This window comes from Carcharhinus amblyrhynchos, chromosome 3 (genome assembly GCF_965287045.1).
Source record: "Carcharhinus amblyrhynchos chromosome 3, sCarAmb.v2.hapA, whole genome shotgun sequence".
NCBI lineage: Eukaryota > Metazoa > Chordata > Chondrichthyes > Carcharhiniformes > Carcharhinidae > Carcharhinus > Carcharhinus amblyrhynchos.
In genome coordinates, this window is record NC_137326.1 from 10,839,895 (window position 1) to 10,859,410 (window position 19,516).

The 19,516-nt window shown below is 48.4% G+C and overlaps 1 protein-coding gene across 1 annotated transcript in view; it reads right to left on the reverse strand.

Moving 5' to 3' along the window:
* LOC145341333 (ubiquitin-like modifier-activating enzyme 1) overlaps nucleotides 1–19,516 on the reverse strand; it is a 261,826-nt gene that overhangs the window by 160,012 nt on the left and 82,298 nt on the right. The window contains exon 17 of the mRNA XM_080186247.1: nucleotides 10,869–11,064. Coding sequence (XP_080042373.1) covers nucleotides 10,869–11,064 — 196 coding nt within the window. The remainder of the gene's footprint in view (nucleotides 1–10,868; nucleotides 11,065–19,516) is intronic.

The window sequence follows — 19,516 nt, forward strand, 5'->3', positions numbered from 1 at the left end:
CACTTGTCCATTAAAAGGAAGAACTTGCATTTACTCAGTCACAAACTCCCAAAGCACTCTGCAACCAAAAGTCAGCACTGTTGAATTGTAAGAAAATAAATCACCGACAAACTGAATTCTTACAAAGTTTGGAGGTGGTGTTTTCAGTATCATTAGCCCTGGGGTCCAGGTATTAAACACAGAAACCAGAAGCAGGAATAGGCCATTTGGCCCTTCTAACCTGCTCCGCCATTCATTTTGATCATGGCTGATCATCGAACTCATTATCCTGACTCCCCCCTTTCCCTCCATATCCCTTGATCCGTTCAGCCCCATGAGCTATATCTAATTTCTTTTTGAAATCACACAAAGTTTTTGCCTCAACCACATTCTGCGGTAGTGAGTTCCACACATTCACCACCTTCTGGGGTGAAGACATTTCTCCTCACCTCACTCCTGAAAGGTTTACCCCTCATCCTCAGGCTATGATCCGAGTTCTGGACTCCCCCACCATTGGGAACATTCTGAATCTACCCTGTCTGAATTTTATAAATTTCTGTGTGATCCCCTCTCACTCTTCTAAACTCCGTGAATATAATCCTAACCGACATAACCTCTTCCCGTATGACAGACCTGCCACCCCAGGAATCAGCCTATTTAACCTTCACTGTACTCCCTCTATAACACCCCCTTTGTAAACACCATCAACACTTCTATTTAAAGTTTATTTATTAGTCACAAGTAGGCTTACATTCACACTGCAATGAAGTTACTGTGAAAATCCCCGAGTCGCCACATTCTGGTGCCCGTTCAGGCACACTGAGGGAGAATTTAGCATGGCCAATGCACCTAACCAGCATGACTTTCAGACTGTGGGAGAAAACCAGAACACCCGGAGGAAACCTACGCGGAGGCAGGGAGAATGTGCAGACTCCGCACAGACACTGACCCAAGCCAGGAATCGAATCTATGTCCCTGGCACTGTGAGGCAGCAGTGTTAACCACTGTGCCACCCCAAATGGTCCATGTGAGGTCATTCTCTCCAACCTGGGCCAAGTAGAACCAATGGAATCCCTACAGTGCAGAAGGAGGTCATTCAGCCCCTTGAGTCTGTACTGACCACATCCCACCCAGCCCTATTCCATAACCCCATGCATTTACTCTCGCCAGTCCCCCTGACATTAAGGGGCAATTTAACATGGCCAATCCACCTAACCTCCACATCTTTGGACCGTGGGAGGAAACTGGAGCACCCCGGAGGAAAACCCACACAGACACTGCGAGAATGTGCAAACTCCGCACTGACAGCGACCCGAGGCCGGAATGAATCAGGTCCCTGGTGCTGTGAGGCAGCAGTGCTAACCACTGCGCCACCGTGCCATCCCCACCGGGGGAGCATTAAGATTTTAACTGGAGATTGTGGCCAATCTACCTAATTGAAGCTGATTTATCATTAACTCTGGCCTCAGATTGATTTGATTGTTGGTACGAGGCGAATTACCACCTCCAAGATTCAGAACAGGACGAATTCTATCAAGACAGCTCGGTGCATGTTAAAAACTTGTGACGCTGGGGTTCAAAGCAGCGCTGTGCTGCCGTTTGTCGTAATTTGTTTCACTGCTGTGGCAAATGGAAATCCACATGTCAATAGTACTGGTGGGCAGTCCAGTCCCTGTGAGAATAGAATAGGGGACCTGGGAGTTGATTAAAGGTCTTATCCATATCCTACATTTTAATCTGCTCTCAGACCCTGATGCACTGCTTTCACAACATAAGGACGCGCAATCTTGAAGCCCGTGGCTAATCAGTATTCATTGTAGTGATATTCAACTGAGCTGCCATTCAGGCACCATTGAATGAATCAGATCCGTCATTAGTTAGTCTATTCAAAGAGTGAGTCTCGGCATGGCGGACTCATTTAAAAAAATATCAGGCGTACTTATCAATTCTCCAGCTGACACTGCTAATTTAACTCAAGAGACCTTACTGGGAAGAGGCACAGGCAGATTGAGTCGACAGAGCTGTGGTGTAACCTCCGCTCCTCTGGGCGTGAATCCTACTCGCGAGCAGAAAGCTTAGAGCTGTCACTAAATCTCCAGTGAGATAGTCTACAACCTGAGATTGAGGGAGTTAACTGGAGGTTCGATTCCATATCAGTGCCATGGTCCTAGCACAATGAGCAAGAAGAGTGGGCACAGCACAGTAAAAAATGCCATTTGGCCCATCTAATCTGGGATACGATGTATGCTTTGTTTGAGCCTCCTTCCAGCCTGCATCGTTTCACCCCAATCAGCATAATCTTCCCCCTTTCCTCATCTTTATCTTCTCCATAATTACATCAATTCTATTCACTTCACTTTGTGCTATTGAGTTCCACATTTCAACCATTCTCTGGGGTGAAGAGCTTTGGAATTCTCTATTTGGTTTATTAGCGACTATCTTATATCTATATAGTTCTAGTCTTCTCTAGAAGTGAGAGCAACTTCTCCGTAGGACCTGGGTGGGATTGTTGTCGGTGCAGACTCAATGGCCTCCTTCTGCACTGCAGAGTTTCTGTGTTTCTATGATCACCCTATCAAATCCTTTCATAACCCGCCTTGATCAGATGATCACTTCTTTTTCATTCATTTAAAGTTGAAGTTTATTTATCAGCGCCACAAGTAGGCTTACATTAACACTGCAATGAAGTTATTGCAAAAATCACCCAGTCGCCATACTTGGGCGCTTGTTCGGATACACTGGGGGAGAATTTAGCATGGCCAACGCACCTAACCATCTACTCATCACAGGATTCCTAACCTCTGACCTGTTCTTGTCGCCACAGTATTCATGTCACATGACCGGTTCAGTTTCTGGTTCCCCAGGATGTTGATCGTGGAGGATTCAGTGATGGGAATGTTATTGAATATCAAGGGGACGAGGGTTAGATTCTCTCTTTCTGCAGCTAGTTATTACCTGGCGCTTGTGTGACATGAACGTCACTTGTCATTTATCAGTCCGAGCCTGAATATAGTCCAGGTTTTGTCTCATTTGGATATGGATTCCTCAATATGTGAGAAGTTGCAAATAGCGCTGAACCTAGAAACATAGAAGATAGGGGCAGGAGGAGTCTATCCCATTCGGCACGGTGGTAATTCCACTCAACACGATGGAGGGTATCCTCGATGTGAAGGTGGAACTTTGCCTCCACAAGGACTGTGCGGTGGTCACTCTTACCCATACTGTCATAGTCAGATGTATCTGCAGCAGGCAGGTTGGTGAGGTTAAGGTCGATTTATTTATTTTTTCTTGTTGGCCTCGCAGCTACTGCCCAATCACGAGTAGAAAAGTTATTTTTTGAGCAGGCTGACTTTAAGAAGGCCGCCTGCAGCGATAACAGACCGAGGGCAGCCTGAACCAGCTGGGAGCGGGGCTGACACCCTCCCTCAGGGCCGGGAAGTCTCACTCTGGAGAGCTGCAGCCGAGAAATTCACTCAGTGGTGGCCACCGCCACAACTCTACAAGGAGGCCAGAGACAAAAGGGCGTGAAAGGAGGCAAATTGTGCCGTGTTACGTGCCCCCCCTACCCCTACCAGCTGAGGGGGTGTAGAATCCTCTCATGGGTACGGGCTTTGATGAGGATTTCGACATTGATTCAGAAGGGAACAAGATGCCAACAGAGTCCTACAAGGACCAGTGGAATGGTACAAGAGGGAAGCTTGTGGCTGCGACATTCTAAATAATGGGCGGCACAGTGGTCAGCACTGCTACCTCACAGCGCCAGGGACCCGGGTTCGATTCCCGGCTCGGGTCTCTGTCTGTGCGAAGTCTGCACATTCTCCCCGTGTCTGCGTGGGTTTCCTCCGGGTGCTCTGGTTTCCTGCGAAAGATTAGGTGGATTGGCCATGCTAAATGGCCCCTTAGTGTCAGGGGGATTAGCTAGGGTAACTACGTGGGGTTACGGGAATAGGGTGGGATTGTTGTCAGTGCAGGCTCAGTGGGCTGAGAGGCCTCCTTCTGCACTGTAGGGATTCTACAAGTTGCAGCTTTCCGAGGGTTTGAAGGCGGATATCCCATATTTTGTGTCAAGTACGCGAATGAATAAAGCGGGCAGCCCGCATGGAAAATAGCGTCCCCGACACCAACGACCATCGAGTGACATTATCACCCCCGGCTTCAGTCTCAATAACTGCCCACCAGGCATTTGGCACAATGGTGCCAACGCTGGCACTGAAATAAGCTTTACCCGATTAGCATCGTCTGACTCAAAGTAAAAATTCACCCGACAGGAAGTTTCAGACGCGGAGTGAGAGTTAAAAATTCTTTTGTGTTGCTTGGAATTTTTAAACAGAACCTGATGTGAGCTTTTCTTTGAACTGCAGGAATTCTCTCTCTCTCTCCATCTGTCAGCTCACCCACGTTTCAAACCTGAACCCGCTGTATTTTTGTTTTGGGATGGGGTGGGGTGGGGGCTGCGTCCGCCGAGACCTATTTTTTTGCCACATTGCAAAATCCCGCTTTCAAATCTGCAGCCTACCCTCTGCAGGCCCCGAGTGCACACGTGCCAACACAAAGCCTCTTGTTTTCATTCTGGGCTGACCTTTTACTAGCCTTGCCCCTAACGCAATCTCACAAAAGGGCCGGCGTCTTAACCACAAGCTCACAGGAGGCAGGCATCCCCCTGGCTGGGTGTTAATTCGCACATCACAATTAATTAAAAGGTAATTCATTTAACCAGCGTTACGAACGCCAGCGTACGTCCTTCAAGGGAAATAATTTTACGTGGGAACAGCTAAGACGGCGAAGTCTGCTTCTGTTCTGACTGGGGCCACGGCTAACTCCACCAGCTTCCACCCAACATAGAATACCACAGAATCCTTACAGTCGGCCCATCGGATCTGCACAGACTTTCCGACAGATCATCCCACCCAGCCCCTACCCCTGTAGCCCCATGTATTAACCCTGCTAATCCCCCCGAGCCTACGCATCTTGGGACACTAAGGGGCAATTTAGCATGCCCAATCCACCGAACCGGCACGTCTTCTGGACTGTGGGAGGAAATCAGAGCACCCGGAGGAAACCCATGCAGACGCAGGGAGGACGTGCAACCTCCACACAGACAGTCACACTGAGGGTGGCACGGTGATTAGCTGCCTCGCAGCACCAGGGACCCGGATTCAATTCTGATCTCGGGTGACTGTCTGTGTGGACTTTGCACGTTCTCCCTGTGTTTTGTATGGGTTTCCTCCGGGTGCTCCGGTTTCCTCCCACAGTCATAAGAACATAAGAAGTAGGAGCAGGAGTCGGCCATCTAGCCCTTCGAGCCTGCCCTGCCATTCAATAAGATCATGGCTGATCTGAAGTGGCTCAGTTCCACTTTCCCGCTTTCTCCCCATAACCCTTAATTCCCTTGCCTACCAAAAATGTCCAAATATGTGCGGGTTAGATTGATTGACCATGCTAAATTGCCCCTTAATGTCAGGGGGATAAATATGTAGGGTTCCAGAGATAGGACAGGAGCTTGGTGGGATTGTTGTTGGTGCAGGCTCAATGGGCCAAATGGCCTCTTTCTGCACTGTACATTCTAGTCTACGATTCACCCAAGCCGGGAATTGAACCCTGGGCCTTTGCGCTGTGAGGCAGCATTGCTAAGCACAGTGTAACTGTGCCACTCCTTAAAGGACACAAATGGGCGCCACCAGCTGGAGGGCAGGCGGTAGAAGCAGCCAGGCCTCACCAAAGAGAATTGAATTAATTCCTTTTTTAAAATGACGTTAGGGGCCTCCCCTTACAAAGTGGGTCCATCCCTCCAGAGCTTTTCCTCTCCCCATCTCTGTAACATTCTGCAGGATGCGAACTTTCCAGATTTCAGAGTCCATACAATTCTCGTGCGTCCCCTATTCGCTTCGTTCCGCCACTGGGGGCCCTGTCTTTGGTGACTAGTTGGTTGGTGACTAGTGGGGTGCCCCAGGGGTCGGTGCTGGGGCCTCAGCTATTTACCATTTATATAGATGATCTGGAGGAGGGAACCGAGTGCAGGGTGTCGAAATTTGCTGATGACACCAAGATTGGGGGAAAGGCAAATTGTGCGGAGGGTGTGGAGAGTCTGCAGAAGGATCTAGATAGGCTGGGCGAATGGGCCAGGAAATGGCAAATGGAATTTAATGTTGGCAAGTGTGAGGTGGTCCACTTTGGTAGGAAGAATGGTAGAAAGGACTATTACTTACGTGGCGAAAAACTGCAGCAGGCGACGGTGCAGAGGGACCTCGGGGTCCTTGTGCATGAGTCGCAAAAACCCAGCTTGCAGGTGCAGCAGGTGGTCAGGAAGGCGAATGGGATGCTGGCCTTCATAGCGAGGGGGATTGAATATAAAAGTAGGGAGGTCTTGCTGCAGCTGTATAGGGCATTGGTGAGGCCGCAGCTGGAGTACTGTGTGCAGTTTTGGGCGCCGCACCTGCGCAAGGATATTTTGGCCCTGGAGGGAGTGCAGAGGAGGTTTACTAGGCTGATACCGGAGTTGAGGGGATTGAGCTATGAGGAGAGGCTGAATAAACTAGGCTTGTACTCGTTAGAGTTTAGAAGAATGAGGGGAGATCTCATTGAGACGTATAAGATGATGAATGGGATGGATAGGATAGAGGTGGAGAGACTCTTCCTGCTCAAAAAAGACAGTAGGACTAGGGGGCACAGCCTCAAGATAAAGGGGAGGCGGTTTAGAACGGAGTTGAGGAGGAACTTCTTCACTCAAAGGGTGGTGAATCTCTGGAATTCTCTGCCCGTTGAAGTGGTGGAGGCTGCCTCGCTAAATATTTTTAAGAAGCAGGTTGATGGGTTTTTGATAAGAGAGGGGATTAAGGGTTATGGGGAGAGGGCGGGAAAGTGGAACTGAGCCACAACAGATCAGCCATGATCTTATTGAATGGCGGGGCAGGCTCGAAGGGCTAGATGGCCTACTCCTGCTCCTATTTCTTATGTTCTTATGTTCTTATGTCTTTAGCTGCTTGGGTCCCAAGTTTGGGAATTCTCTTCCTACGCCTCCCTACTTCTCTCTCTGCTCCTTCTTTAAGATGCTGCTTAAAACTTTTATCTTTCCATCACTTGTCCTAATGTCTCCCTGTGTGACTTGGTGTTCAATTTTGTTTCAGAACACTCCTACAGTAAAGACACAATATTAAACATAAATAGCAAGTTGCTACAAAGGGCTGCAGAAAGGGCAACAGAATCGTCATTCTGTGGGGATAAAGAACAAAGAAAATTACAGCTGAGAGAGAGACCCTTTGGCCCTCCAAGACTGCACTGAGCGTGCTGTCCGTTTGAACTAAAACCCCCCCCACCCTTCCGGGGACCATATCCCTCTGTTCCCAGACGGGTAGGACTGGACAGAGACGGAGTACGGGAAAGGGATAGAAAATCTGGTGAACTGGTGTGACGACAATAATCTCTCTCTCAAGGTCAACAAAATGAAGGAGATAGTCATTGATTTCAGAAAGCATAGTGGAGAACATGCCCCTGTCTACTTCAATGGAGACAAAGTGGAAACGGTCACTTTCTGGTTGTATCACAGCTCGGTATGGCTCCTGCTCTGACCAAGATCGCGTGAAACCACTAAGGATGATGAACGAAGCCCAGTCCATCACTCAAACCAGCCTCCGATCCACTGACTCCGTCTACACTTCCCGTTGCCTCAGAAAAACAGCCAGCATAATTAAGGACCGCACGCACCCCGGACATTCTCTTTTCCACCTTCTTCCTTCGGGAAAAAGATACAAAAGTCTGGGGTCACGTACCAACCGACTCAAGAACAGCTTCCTCCCTGCTGCCAAAAGACTTTTCAATGGAACTACCTTACATTAAGTTGATCTTTCTCAACACCCTAGCTATGACTGGAACACTACATTCTGCACCCTCTTCTCTATGAACGGTATGCTTTGTCTGTATAGCACGCAGGAAACAATGCTTTTCACTGTATATTAATACATGTGACAATAATAAATCAAATCAAATCCTCCTAACGGATAGCAATAGGAATCAGAGTTGCCAGTTGCGCATGGCACGATCCCAGTGTAACATGCTGCTCAGCATTCTTTGGCAAAGCAGTGGTTAGCACCGCTGCACTCACAGTGCCAGGGGCCTGAGTTCAATTCTGGCCTCGGTGATTGTGTGGAGTTTGCACGTTCTCCCCGTGTCTGCATGGATTTCCTCCGGGTGCTCCTGTTTCCTCCCACAGTCCGAAAAATGTGCCTGTTAGGTGGACGCAGACACGGGGAGAACGTGCAAACTCCACACAGACAGCGACCCAAGCCGGGAATTGAACCTGGGTCCTTGGCGCTGTGAGGCAGCAGTGCTAACCACTGTGCCACGCATGTCTGTGTGGAGTCTGCGTGTTCTCTCCGTGTCTCTGTAGGTTTCCTCCCACAGTCCGAAAGATGTGCTGGTTAGGTGCATTGGCCGTACTAAATTCTCCCTCGGTGTACCCGAACAGGCGCCAGAGTGTGGCAACTCGGCGATTCTCACAGTAACTTCATGTAAGCCTATTTTTGACAGTAATAAATAAACTTTAAAAGCTTTATAATTTTGTAACAATGATAACTCCTTCGAGGAACTGGTACAGGCATGATAGGCGGAAGAACTTTCTGTGCTATTCGATTTCTCCAATGACTGGATAAAATGTAACGGCTACAAACTAGCAAGCGGTCAACGATGAAGCTTGTTTTCCAAGCCTCTCACTCACAATATCACATATCTTCCACGTAAAGTTTAGACTGTGCACACTGCAGTTCCTAATGTTTTACAAAAACAACCAGCTGTCTGTAAATCTATCCCTGCCAGGAAATTTTGCCAAAATTAATTCTTATTTGTAGAGGGGAGGATTTGAAGTCATCAAGATAAGTGCTGGAGGAATCAGAACTTCTTGGCATGGAACATTTGATATCAAGGTTAGTAAGTTCAGGCCAGCATGGGCTAACTGCAGACCACGCGTCTCCCTACGACAGTTCTGTAAACTCAGACCCAGGAAAGCGACCTTGCTGAGGCAGCACGATACATTTGTTACCCTGCCACGGGTGGCTCACAGTGCCAGGGACCTGGGTTCGATTCCCGGGCTTGGACCACTGTCTGTGCGGAGTTTGCACATTCTCCTCGTGTCTGCGTGGGTCTCCTCTGGGTGCTCCGGTTTCCTCCCACAGTCCGAAAGATGTGCGGGTTTGATGCATTGGCCATGCTAAATTCTCCCTCAATGTACCCGAAAAGGTGCTGGAGAGTGCCGACTAGGGGATTTTCACAGTAACTTCACTGCAGTGTTAATGTAAGCCTACATGTGGCAGTAATAAATAACTTGTTTCTTGATAAGAAAGATTGTTTTGTTATTGCCAGATTGTGTTGCATTACGAGCTGATTTGTGCAGTTTACTTCAAACCCACTGAAATCTTGATTGAAACTTCCCTAGTTGGTAAGTATTCTTTAAAATTCATTTGTGTGACATGGGTGTCGCTGGCTGGCCAGCATTTATTGCCCATCCCTAGTTGTCCTTGAGAAGGTGGTGGTGAGCTGCCTTCTGGAATCGCTGCAGTCCATGTGCTGTGGGTTGACCCACAATGCCGTTAGGGAGGGAATTCCAGGATTTTGACCCAGTGACTGTGAAGAAACGGCGATATATTTCCAAATCAGGATGGTGAGTGGTTTGGAGGGGAGCTTGCAGGTGGTGGTGTTCCCCGTGTATCTGCTGCCCTTGTCCTTGTAGATGGAAATGGTCGTGGGTTTGGAACGTACTGTCTAAGGATCTTTGGTGAATTGCTGCAGTGCATCTTGTAGATGGTACAGACTGCTGCTACTGAGCGTCGGTGGCCGAGGGATTGGACATACCATGTGGTATTACGGTCAGAGTGGAAGCAAGTGGCGGTGGGCTTTGGGGGGAGGTCCATGAGGGCGGCACTGTAGCACAGTGGTTAGCACTGCTGCTTCACAGCTCCAGGGTCCTGTGTTCGATTCCCGGGCCGGATCACTGTCTGTGTGGAGTTTGCACATTCTCCCTGTATCCGCGTGCGTTTCCTCCGGGTGCTCCGGTTTCCTCCCACAGTTCGAAGATGTGCGGGTTGGGTTGATTGGCCTAAAAATTGACTTTAGTTTCAGGGGGAATTAGCAGGGTAAATGCATGGGATTCTGGGAATGGAGCCTGGGTGGGACTGTGGTCGGTGCAGACTCAATGGGCCGAATGGCCTCCTTATGCACTGTCGGGATTCTGTGATTCTAACAAAGGGCTGGAAGGTGAACGGGGTCACATCACTTCAAACCTTTACGGCCATTAGGGAGAGGAAATTTCAACCCACGAGTCTTGTTTGCCTTCAAACCAGGTCCCAGGGGGACGAGAACAATATAGCAATCCAGAAACCACTCTGTTCCTCGTGGGACTGACGGATCAGGGCATTGGTTGACACCTCAGGAGAGACTATTGTACCGCGTTTCTACCTCATGCCCGTTCGGTGCGATGTGGATGGGACGCAGATGGAAAAGATGACAAGGTCAAAGGTTGCCCCTCTGTGATCTCAGCCAGGTGGTGAAGGTGACTGTCTGAGGTAACCAAGGGCCAACTTGAGGCAAGTGGAAACTCCAGCACAAAGGAAAATCACATCATTGCGGTTTTTAAAAGAACGTACAGTATGATGAATAGTGCTGCAGTACACATTACCTTTCAGTAACCCCTATCCTCCACAGCGGGGGGGAAAAAAAAGACAGTCTGTTATCCGTCTTAAAAGAAATATTGTTCAGCCTGTGACAAGGCTCCTATGAAAATCTCTTCCTATTAAACCTCTCTGCCAGAGTAATTACTCTTGTTCAGTCCCAGTGTTGAAAAGCTGATTTATTCCAATGCCCCAGACAGCCTCCGTTGCCCGCCCATATCCCCCCCACTGTACCTGGTCCGGTGGGAAGTTGTGCAGGAGTTGCCTGATGTTGTTGCTGTATTGTGTCTGCCAATGTCTTCGGGCCCAGGCTACGCAGTCGGCCCAGGACTCAGGCTTATCGATATCCAGGCTCCTGTAAATGCCTTCCAGGATTTCCAACGCCTGACCTTCCTGCAGCGCCATTGTGTGATCAATAAAAGAAGGGTCTCTGTTTAATGTAAAAAGAGGTGTCAGTTATTTGCTGGAGTTCAGGCCCCAATTAAGAAACAAGTGGTACTGTAACTCTCACCCGCAATGTCAAGTGGAGGACAAAATAAAACAATTTATTTTAAGCAACAAAAAAAATGTACCTTTTTACTTAAATTTGCATTCGACAGCTAAATACTCCAAATAATCCCAGATTACGGGCGGCGTGGTGGCACAGTGATTAGCCTCTCAGCGTCAGGGACCCTGGTTCGATTCCAGCCACGGATCATTGTCTGTGTGGAGTTTGCACATTCTCCCAGTGACCGTGGGGGTTTCCTCTGGTTTCCCCCCCCAACGATGTGTGGTTTAGGTGGATTGATGTGGAGATGCTGGCGTTGGACTGGGGTAAACACAGCAAGAAGTTTCACAACACCAGGTTACTATCAAATTTACAGTCAAATAGACTGATTTGGGTTTACTGTCAAATAAATTGGTTGGACTTTAACCTGGTGTTGTGAGACTTCTCATTTAGGTGGATTGGCCAGGCTAAATTTTACTGGCACCTCCACTCGAGGTTCGTACGATCCCGCCTGAGGCCAACGGAGGATGCCGTTCTCTAAGCCTCGCCCGCCCCCGGGAATTGGGGCGAGCGTGCCGGTAAAATTCAGTCCAATGTCTGTAATTTGGAAGTGTAAGTAACTTGTTAATTGAGTCCAAGCTGGCTGGTGTAATCAAAACCAAGACACGGCTTTTCTTTACTGGGAGAGTTTATAGGCTTGTTCAGTCTCATAGCTGCCTCCCCAGTGTCCCAGCTGTCCCCATAATTATACATGTTCAAAGTACCCATGAGGCAGCAAGGTGGCAGAGTTGGTAGCCCTGCTGCCTTACAGTGCCAGGGATCCGAGTTCAATTCTGGCCTCGGGTGACTGCCTGTCTGGAGTTTGCCCTGTCTGTGCCCCTCATAATTTTGTAGACCTCTACCAGGTCGCCCCCACTCCCCCTCAGCCTCCATCTTTCCTGTGACAACGATCCAAGTTTATCCAACCTCTTCCCACACCTGAAACCACCCCCCCAGAGCCAGGCAACAAATGTCTCTGTACAAGTCATCAAGAATTGAACGAAAATGCAGGTTTTGGCTGCTTATGATTGTGGTAAAGAACGATAACATTAAATGAAAATATTCCAATCAGAACAGAATAGCAAAACAAAAAGATTTATAGAATCCCTACAGTGCAGAAGGAGGCCATTCAACCCATCGAGTCTGCGCTGACCACAATCCCGCCCAGCCGTATCTCCACTTATTGACCCTGCTAGTCCCCCTGACACTATTTAGCATCAATCTGACCCACACATCTTGGGACTGTGGGAGGAAATCGGAGCACCTGGAGGAAACCCACGCAGACACGGGGAGAACGTGCAAACACCACAAAGACAATGACCCAAGCTGGGAATTGAATCCGGGTCCCTGGCGCTGTGAGGCAGCGATGCTAACCACTGTGCCACCATGCCATCCTGGAGTTGGGTAAAAATCTTTGCAGCTTGCAATTTTTACATGCTATTTTCATCTTCAAATGTGGGTGATGGATAGAAAGCAAGCAGAAGAGAGATAGAAAAAGACAACATCAAAAAAACTACAGATCAAATCATTCCCTGGGATGTTTAGGTGCATTGAAAATGGGCTTTTTGGTCTTTAAGAGGAGGTGGGGGCTCAGAAATTCACCATCATTGGTTGTCCCTTGATTTGGGGGTGATGTCTACTCAGGGTCATGAGGTTCTTGGCTGAACAGGGCGATTCTCAATCCACAGGTCTTTGGACATACAAAGCAGGGTGTCTCATGAGGTGGTGAGGTCTGGAATGCAGGATTTGCTTCCATTTCTTTCCTCTGTACTGTCGGTCTCCCTCATCACAAAGATATTTCGACTCAAAGTTGGTGCTATTGTGCTGGTGGCAAGCTCCCCTCAGTCATCAATATCGATGCTGCCACAATTCAGAGTCTTTGCAATGCTTTCTTTTTCCTCCCCAGGAACTTTCTCTTATGTATCGCTGATACACAATCTATGGATGGGATTTTACAGCCTCACTCGGGCGAGACTGGAAATTCCCACTTGAGATCAATGGAGATTTCTGTTGTTGGACGCTCACTTGTGCCGGTTCACTGGCAGGACGAGGTAGTAGAGTTCTGGCCCATGTCTCACTGCATTACCTACGTGCGCTAACTATAAATGCTGTGCGTACTTGGCCTTTTCATAACTCATGGAAGTCCTTTGTTGTCGAGCACTCACTGTCAGTTTGTACAAGTTTTGAGTTGGTGCTGTTGGGTCTCTTTGTCAATGGGCGCCTTTGGAGAGAGTTGCTTGCTATGGTATGGGAAGTGTGTAACATTTTGCAGAACCTGTCCAACATATATGGAAGTGGAATGTCCCTCTGACCAAGTGTGACCATCTTCAGACGCAATCTTATAAAGATATAAGGGATCAATAAAGGAATTGAAATATCAACCTAGCACATTGCACGAGACTGATTTTATTCTCTTGATGCCGTACAGAGGCTTTTTTCAAATTCATTGGGGTGGCACAGTGGTTGGCACTGCTGCCTCACAGCACCAGGGACCCGAGTTCAATTCCAGCCTCGGGTGACTGTCTGTGTGGAGTCTGCACGCTTTCCCTGTGTCTGCATGGATTCCTTCCGGGTGCTCCAGTTTCCTCCCACAGTCCAAAGATGTGCTGGTTAGGCAGATTGGCCACGCTAAATTGACCCTTACTGTCAGGCGGACTAGCTAGTGTAAATGCGCAGGGTTACAGGAATAAGGCCTGAACCCACACAGACATGGGGAGAATGTGCAAACTCCAGACAGGCAGTGACCCAAGCCGGGAATCAAACCCGGGTCCTTGGTGCTGTGAGGCAGCAGTGCTAACCACTGTGCCACCTTTTCACTCTATACTAATGCACGCGACAATAATAAATCAAATCAAAATCAAATGGGTAATAAAGGCTGACCTTTCCCAATGAAGCGCAAGTGCTTTGAATGAATTAAAAAAACGCCCCAATGTAAACAGCCAAGGAAGGGTTAATCCTGAGGCAGCAATAGACCTCTTACTACCTCACAGAACCAAATTCCAGGCCTTTAAATACATGGTCTTGATCGGAGTATAGCCTTGTTCTTTGATCATCTCTCCGGATGCCCAGAATTACAGGAATGGTCTCTGAGCATAGCCGGAGTGTTCTGCCCTGATTAGAAACACTACTTCTTAAACTCCCATCATCACAGTGTCTGACCCGCGGGCCCGAGCCCACAGGAGCAAGATCTGGCAGGCTGGACTGCATGAACTCATCTCACAACTTTGTACAACAAAAACACATTTGAGAAGCTGTCTCTCTCTATCTGGCTGTGGAGAACGGCAGCGAGAGAACACTCAGAATGAGTTCCAGATGTGCGGCTCACACAAGACTGGAGAGTGGAGCCGGGTAATGGGTCAGCAGCGGCCGTCCATCTCCAAATCAACCGTCTTGCTTCCTGTCACTCCGATCGATACCCAGCAACACCTCCGTGGCAAGAAGGCAACGCGGTGGCACTGCTGCCTCAGTGCGCCAGGGACCTGGGTTCAATTCCGGCCTCGGGTCACTGTCGGTGTAGAGTTTGCACATTCTCCCCGTTTCTGCGTGGGTTTCCACCGGGCGCTCTGGTTTCCTCCCAGACACCAAAGATGTGCAGGTTTGGGTGGATCTGCCATGCTAAATTGCCCCTTAGTGTCCAAAGATGTGCGCGTTAGGTTGATTGGCCATGCTAAGAAATTGCCCCTTAGTGTCCAGGGATCGTAGGTTAGAGGGATTAGCGTAGGGGACTAATGTAGGGATATGGGAATAGGATCTGGGTGGGATTGTGTTTGGTGCAGACTCGATGGGCTGAAGGGCCTCTTTCTGCACTGTAGGATTCTATTCTATTCTAAGATGCGTAGGTTGGGGGGATTAGCGGGGTAAATGCATGGGGTTACGGGGATAGCGCCTGGGTAAGGCGCTCTGTTGGAGAGTTGGTGCAGAATCGATGGGCTGAACTCTTTCTGCACTGGAAGGATTCTATGATGAGTGAAAATCTGAGTGAATTTGGCCAAAACCAATCGAGCAGATCGATTGTTTACCTTTCAATTTCTAAAATCAATTCTCTCACGATTCTACCTCTTGCAAGCTGCTTCTTGCTGCCTGTTTCCAGTCAGGCTGGGTGACGCTTTGAAACAAAGGGGCCACTTGTATGCAGATAGGTTGCTGGTTGGCTATTAGGAATGCCGTAACCCAGTGCCAGCCTGCTGTGGCATAGAATCATACAGAGCAGAAGAGGCCCTTCAGCCCATCGCGTCTGTACTGGCACATCAGAAACACCTGAACTCCCACCTAATCCCATCTGCCAGCACTTGGCCCATAGCCCTGAATGTTATGGTGTGCCAAGTGCTCATCCAGATGGTTTTTAAAGGATGTGGGGCATCCTGCCTCCACCACCCTCCAAGGCAGCGCATTCCGGCTGCCACCACCCTCTGGGTAAAAAAGTTTTTCCTCGCATCCCCCCTAAACTTCCTGCCCCTCTCCTTGAACCTATGTCCCCCCCCATGACTGTCCCTTCACCTGAGGGGAATGGCTGCTCCTTATCCACTCTGTCCATGTCCCTCGTAATCTTAAACACTTCAATCAGGTTATCCCTCAGTCTTATTTGCTCCAATGAAAACAACACGAGTCTATCCAACCTCTCTTCAGGACTTAAACTTTCCATCCCGGGCAGCATCCTGGTGAATCTCCTCTGCGTCCCCTCCAATGCAATCACATCCTTCTGATAATGTGGCGACCAGAACTCCACACAATGTTCTAACTGTGGCCTCACCAAAGTTCTATACAACTCCAACGTGACTTCCCTGCTTTTGTAATCCATGCCTCGATTGGTAAAGGCAATTATCCCATGTGCCTTTTTCACCACCCTACTAACATGCCCTTCCACCTTCAGAAATCTGTGGACAAACACGCCAAGCTCCACAGAGCTTCCTTGTGTCCTACCCGAGTACTTTCTTGCCAAATTATTCCTTCCAAAGTGTATCACTTTTCAGGGTTAACCTCCATCTGCCACTTACCTGCCCATCTGACCATTCTGTCTATACCTTCAATCTCCGCCTCACTGTAAACCACACGGCCAATCTTTGTGTCATCCGCAAACTTACTAATCCTACCCTCCACATAGTCATCAATGTCATTTATATAAATGACGAATAATAGTGGGCCCAACACCTCCCTGCGGTACACCACTGGTTTCCAATCACTAATGTGGAGATGCCGGCATTGGACTGGGGTAAACGCAGTAAGAAGTCTCACAACACCAGGTTAAAGACCAACAGGTTTATTTGTAGCAAACGCCACTATCTTTTGGAACTGGCTGTTCCTTTGTCAGGTGGGTGGGAGTTCTCACCCACCTACCTGATGAAGGAACAGCCAGTTTCGAAAGCTAGTGGTGTTTGCTACAAATAAACCTGTTGGACTTTAACCTGGTGTTGTGAGACTTCTTACTGTGTTTTTCAATCACTAAAGCAGCCTCTATCATCACCCTCTATGTCCTACAACTGAGCCAACTTTGAATCCACTTTATCATATTACTCTACATCCCATGTGCATTTGCCTTCTTTACAAGTCTCCCATGTGGAACCTTGTCAAAGGCTTTGCTGAAATCCATATAAACTACATCGACTGCTCTACCCGCATCTACTCACCTGGTTATCGCCTCAAAAAATTCACTCAAATTTGTTAGGCACAACCTCCGTCAGATGAAGCTACGCTGACTATCCCTGATCAAGCTTTGCCTCTCCAAGTGGAGATAGATGCTCTCCTTCAGACGTTTCTCCAATGGTTTCCCACCCACTGAGGTGAGACTCACTGGTCTGTAGTTCTCTGGTTTATCTCTACAAACCTCCTTAAGCAGCAGTTTTGTTCATTCGTGCGACTTTATAAATGGTTTAAAGTGTCAAAGGATTTAAGGTGTTAGTTTGTGATATTTCCATTTATTCAGCTGGAATCACCTTCATTCGAACCTCTCATTTCTCCAGAAAGTCGACCTCTGGTGGTCTTTGTGCCAGTTAGTGAGGGGATAGGGTGGTCATCACCAAATCATCGAATTATCTGTGAGCAATGACCAATTCTTGCGTGTGAGATGCTCAGTGGGACACGTTGGCCAGCTCAAAGTGACCCTTCCCCTGGAAATTCCATCGTAAAGGGAGTCGGCACTGACCTTACAGCCAAGGCCTGAATCCCAGCACACAAAATGGATAAGTAAAGATGAGACATTTCAAATATTAGCCAGGGTAGAGAGTCTCCAGGTACATGGGTGGCACAGTGGTTAACGCTGCTGCCTCACAGCGCTAGGGACTGGGTTCGATTCCCGGCTCGGGTCACTGTCTGTATGGAGACTGTACGTTCTCCCTGTGTCTGCGTGGGTTTCCTCCGGGTGCTCCAGTTTCCTCCCACAGTCCAAAAATGTGCAGGTTAGGTGGACTGACCATGCTAAATTGTCCCTTTGTGTCTCAAGATAAATGGGTTAGATGGATCAGCCATGGGAAATGCATGGGGTTATGGGAGTGGGGCCTGGGTAAGATATTCTGTCAGAGAGTCAGTGCAGACCTGATGGGCCGAATGGCCTCTTCTGCACTGTAAAGGTTCTATGAATCTATGATAAACGTTGGAAAATGAATGGGAAGCAGATAGTGTAATCCAGCTCTGATCAATATGCATCTGGAGGATTCCTGATGGTTTTTCTCCGAGGATTGAACATAGAAAAACTACAGCACAAACAGGCCCTTCGGCCCACAAGTTGCGCCGATCATATCCCTACCTAATAGGCCTACCGATAAACCCTCAATCCCATTAAATCCCATGTACTCATCCAGAAGCCTCTTAGAAGACCCCAGCGAGTTCGCCTCCACCACCACCACCGATTCCACTCACTCACCACCCTCTGAGTGAAAAACTTACCCCTGACATCTCTTCTGTACCTGCTCCCCAGCACCTTAAACCTGATTGATTGCAGGAAGGATTGGTATTTAACTTCTGGAAACGCCGGGACAACCTTAGGGGCAGGGATAGCTTCCCGATCGAGTGCAAGAGCAAAAATCTCCAGTCTGGGTCCTGACGCACTGGATTGTGTTGGGGAGTAGGTGTGCCTTCCTCTACTGGTACCTATCCATGTACCCCGGCCCCACATCCCCAACAACACCCTCTCCTCCCCCCACTCCACCCATCCCATGCAGGACCAACCTGTGTGTAAATTGGTTCCCTCCATTACCAGTGACCACACTTCCAAAAATATTTCATTGGCTAAAAAGCCTTTGCGAAGGACGCTAACGCAATTCTTCCTTTTCTTCCCGACATTGGTTTATGGGCTGCATTCAGGACCTGGGCGTGTATTCTATGAGCGGATTGTATGAGGAGAAGCCCAACTCAGTGGCATAGACGGGCGAGATTGCAGGACTTTTAAAAAAAAAGAACGTCTGAATCCAACTGGGTGCCTCAGTTGTGGAAAGGTTACATCAACAAGATCAGATAACCGAAGCAAAAACATAAGCAAAGGAGCTGAGATGGGGAGAAGGAAAATGCCCCTAAATCAAAAGTACAGAATTAACGGCTGTTTGACAGTTACAGTGTTTATTGAAGTTCCGCCTACTTAATTTACTGTCACAAGACGAGATAAACAATCCATTCAATCCAACTGTTAGGTTGAAACTATTACCTTTTTAAGACAATTTCTCCGTTTAAATTCAGAGGGAAAATAAACTGCAGGCCGGGTTCTGGGTAGACTCAAGGATATGCCATAAATGTGCACCAATCCCAGTGAGGAGAACTTTATTACAGCAGAAGAAAGCCAAACAACTTTGACTTGTATTTACTTCAGCCGCTTCCTGCCTAGAGACCCAGATGGTTTCAGATGGGGAGGCTACCTCCTTGGCCCACTCTTCCTTTCCCTCCTCCATCTGCCCACCTTCCACTCAGCTCCTCACCCTCCCTCCCCAACTACCCCTCTTCCCAATTTCCTCTCAGTTCTTTAAGTTTTACTTATTAGTGCCACAAGCCAAAACATTGAATGTATTCAAGAGGCAGCTGGATACAGCACTTGGGGCAAATGGGATCAAACATTATGGAAAAAAAGCAGGATTAGGCTACTGAGTTGGATGATCAGCCATGATCGTAATGAATGACGGAGCAGACTCGAAGGGCCAAATTGCCTGCTCTGATGTTCCTATGTTTCTACAGTAAGTAGTCTCACAACACCAGGTTAGAGTCCAACAGATTTAGCGCTAGCCTTCATTAATCGAGGGATTGAGTTTAGGAGTCGGGAGGTAATGCTGCAACTTTATAGGACCCTAGTCAGACCCCACTTGGAGTACCGTGCGCAGTTCTGGTCGCCTCACTACAGAAAGGATGTGGAAGCTATTGAGAGGGTGCAGAGGAGATT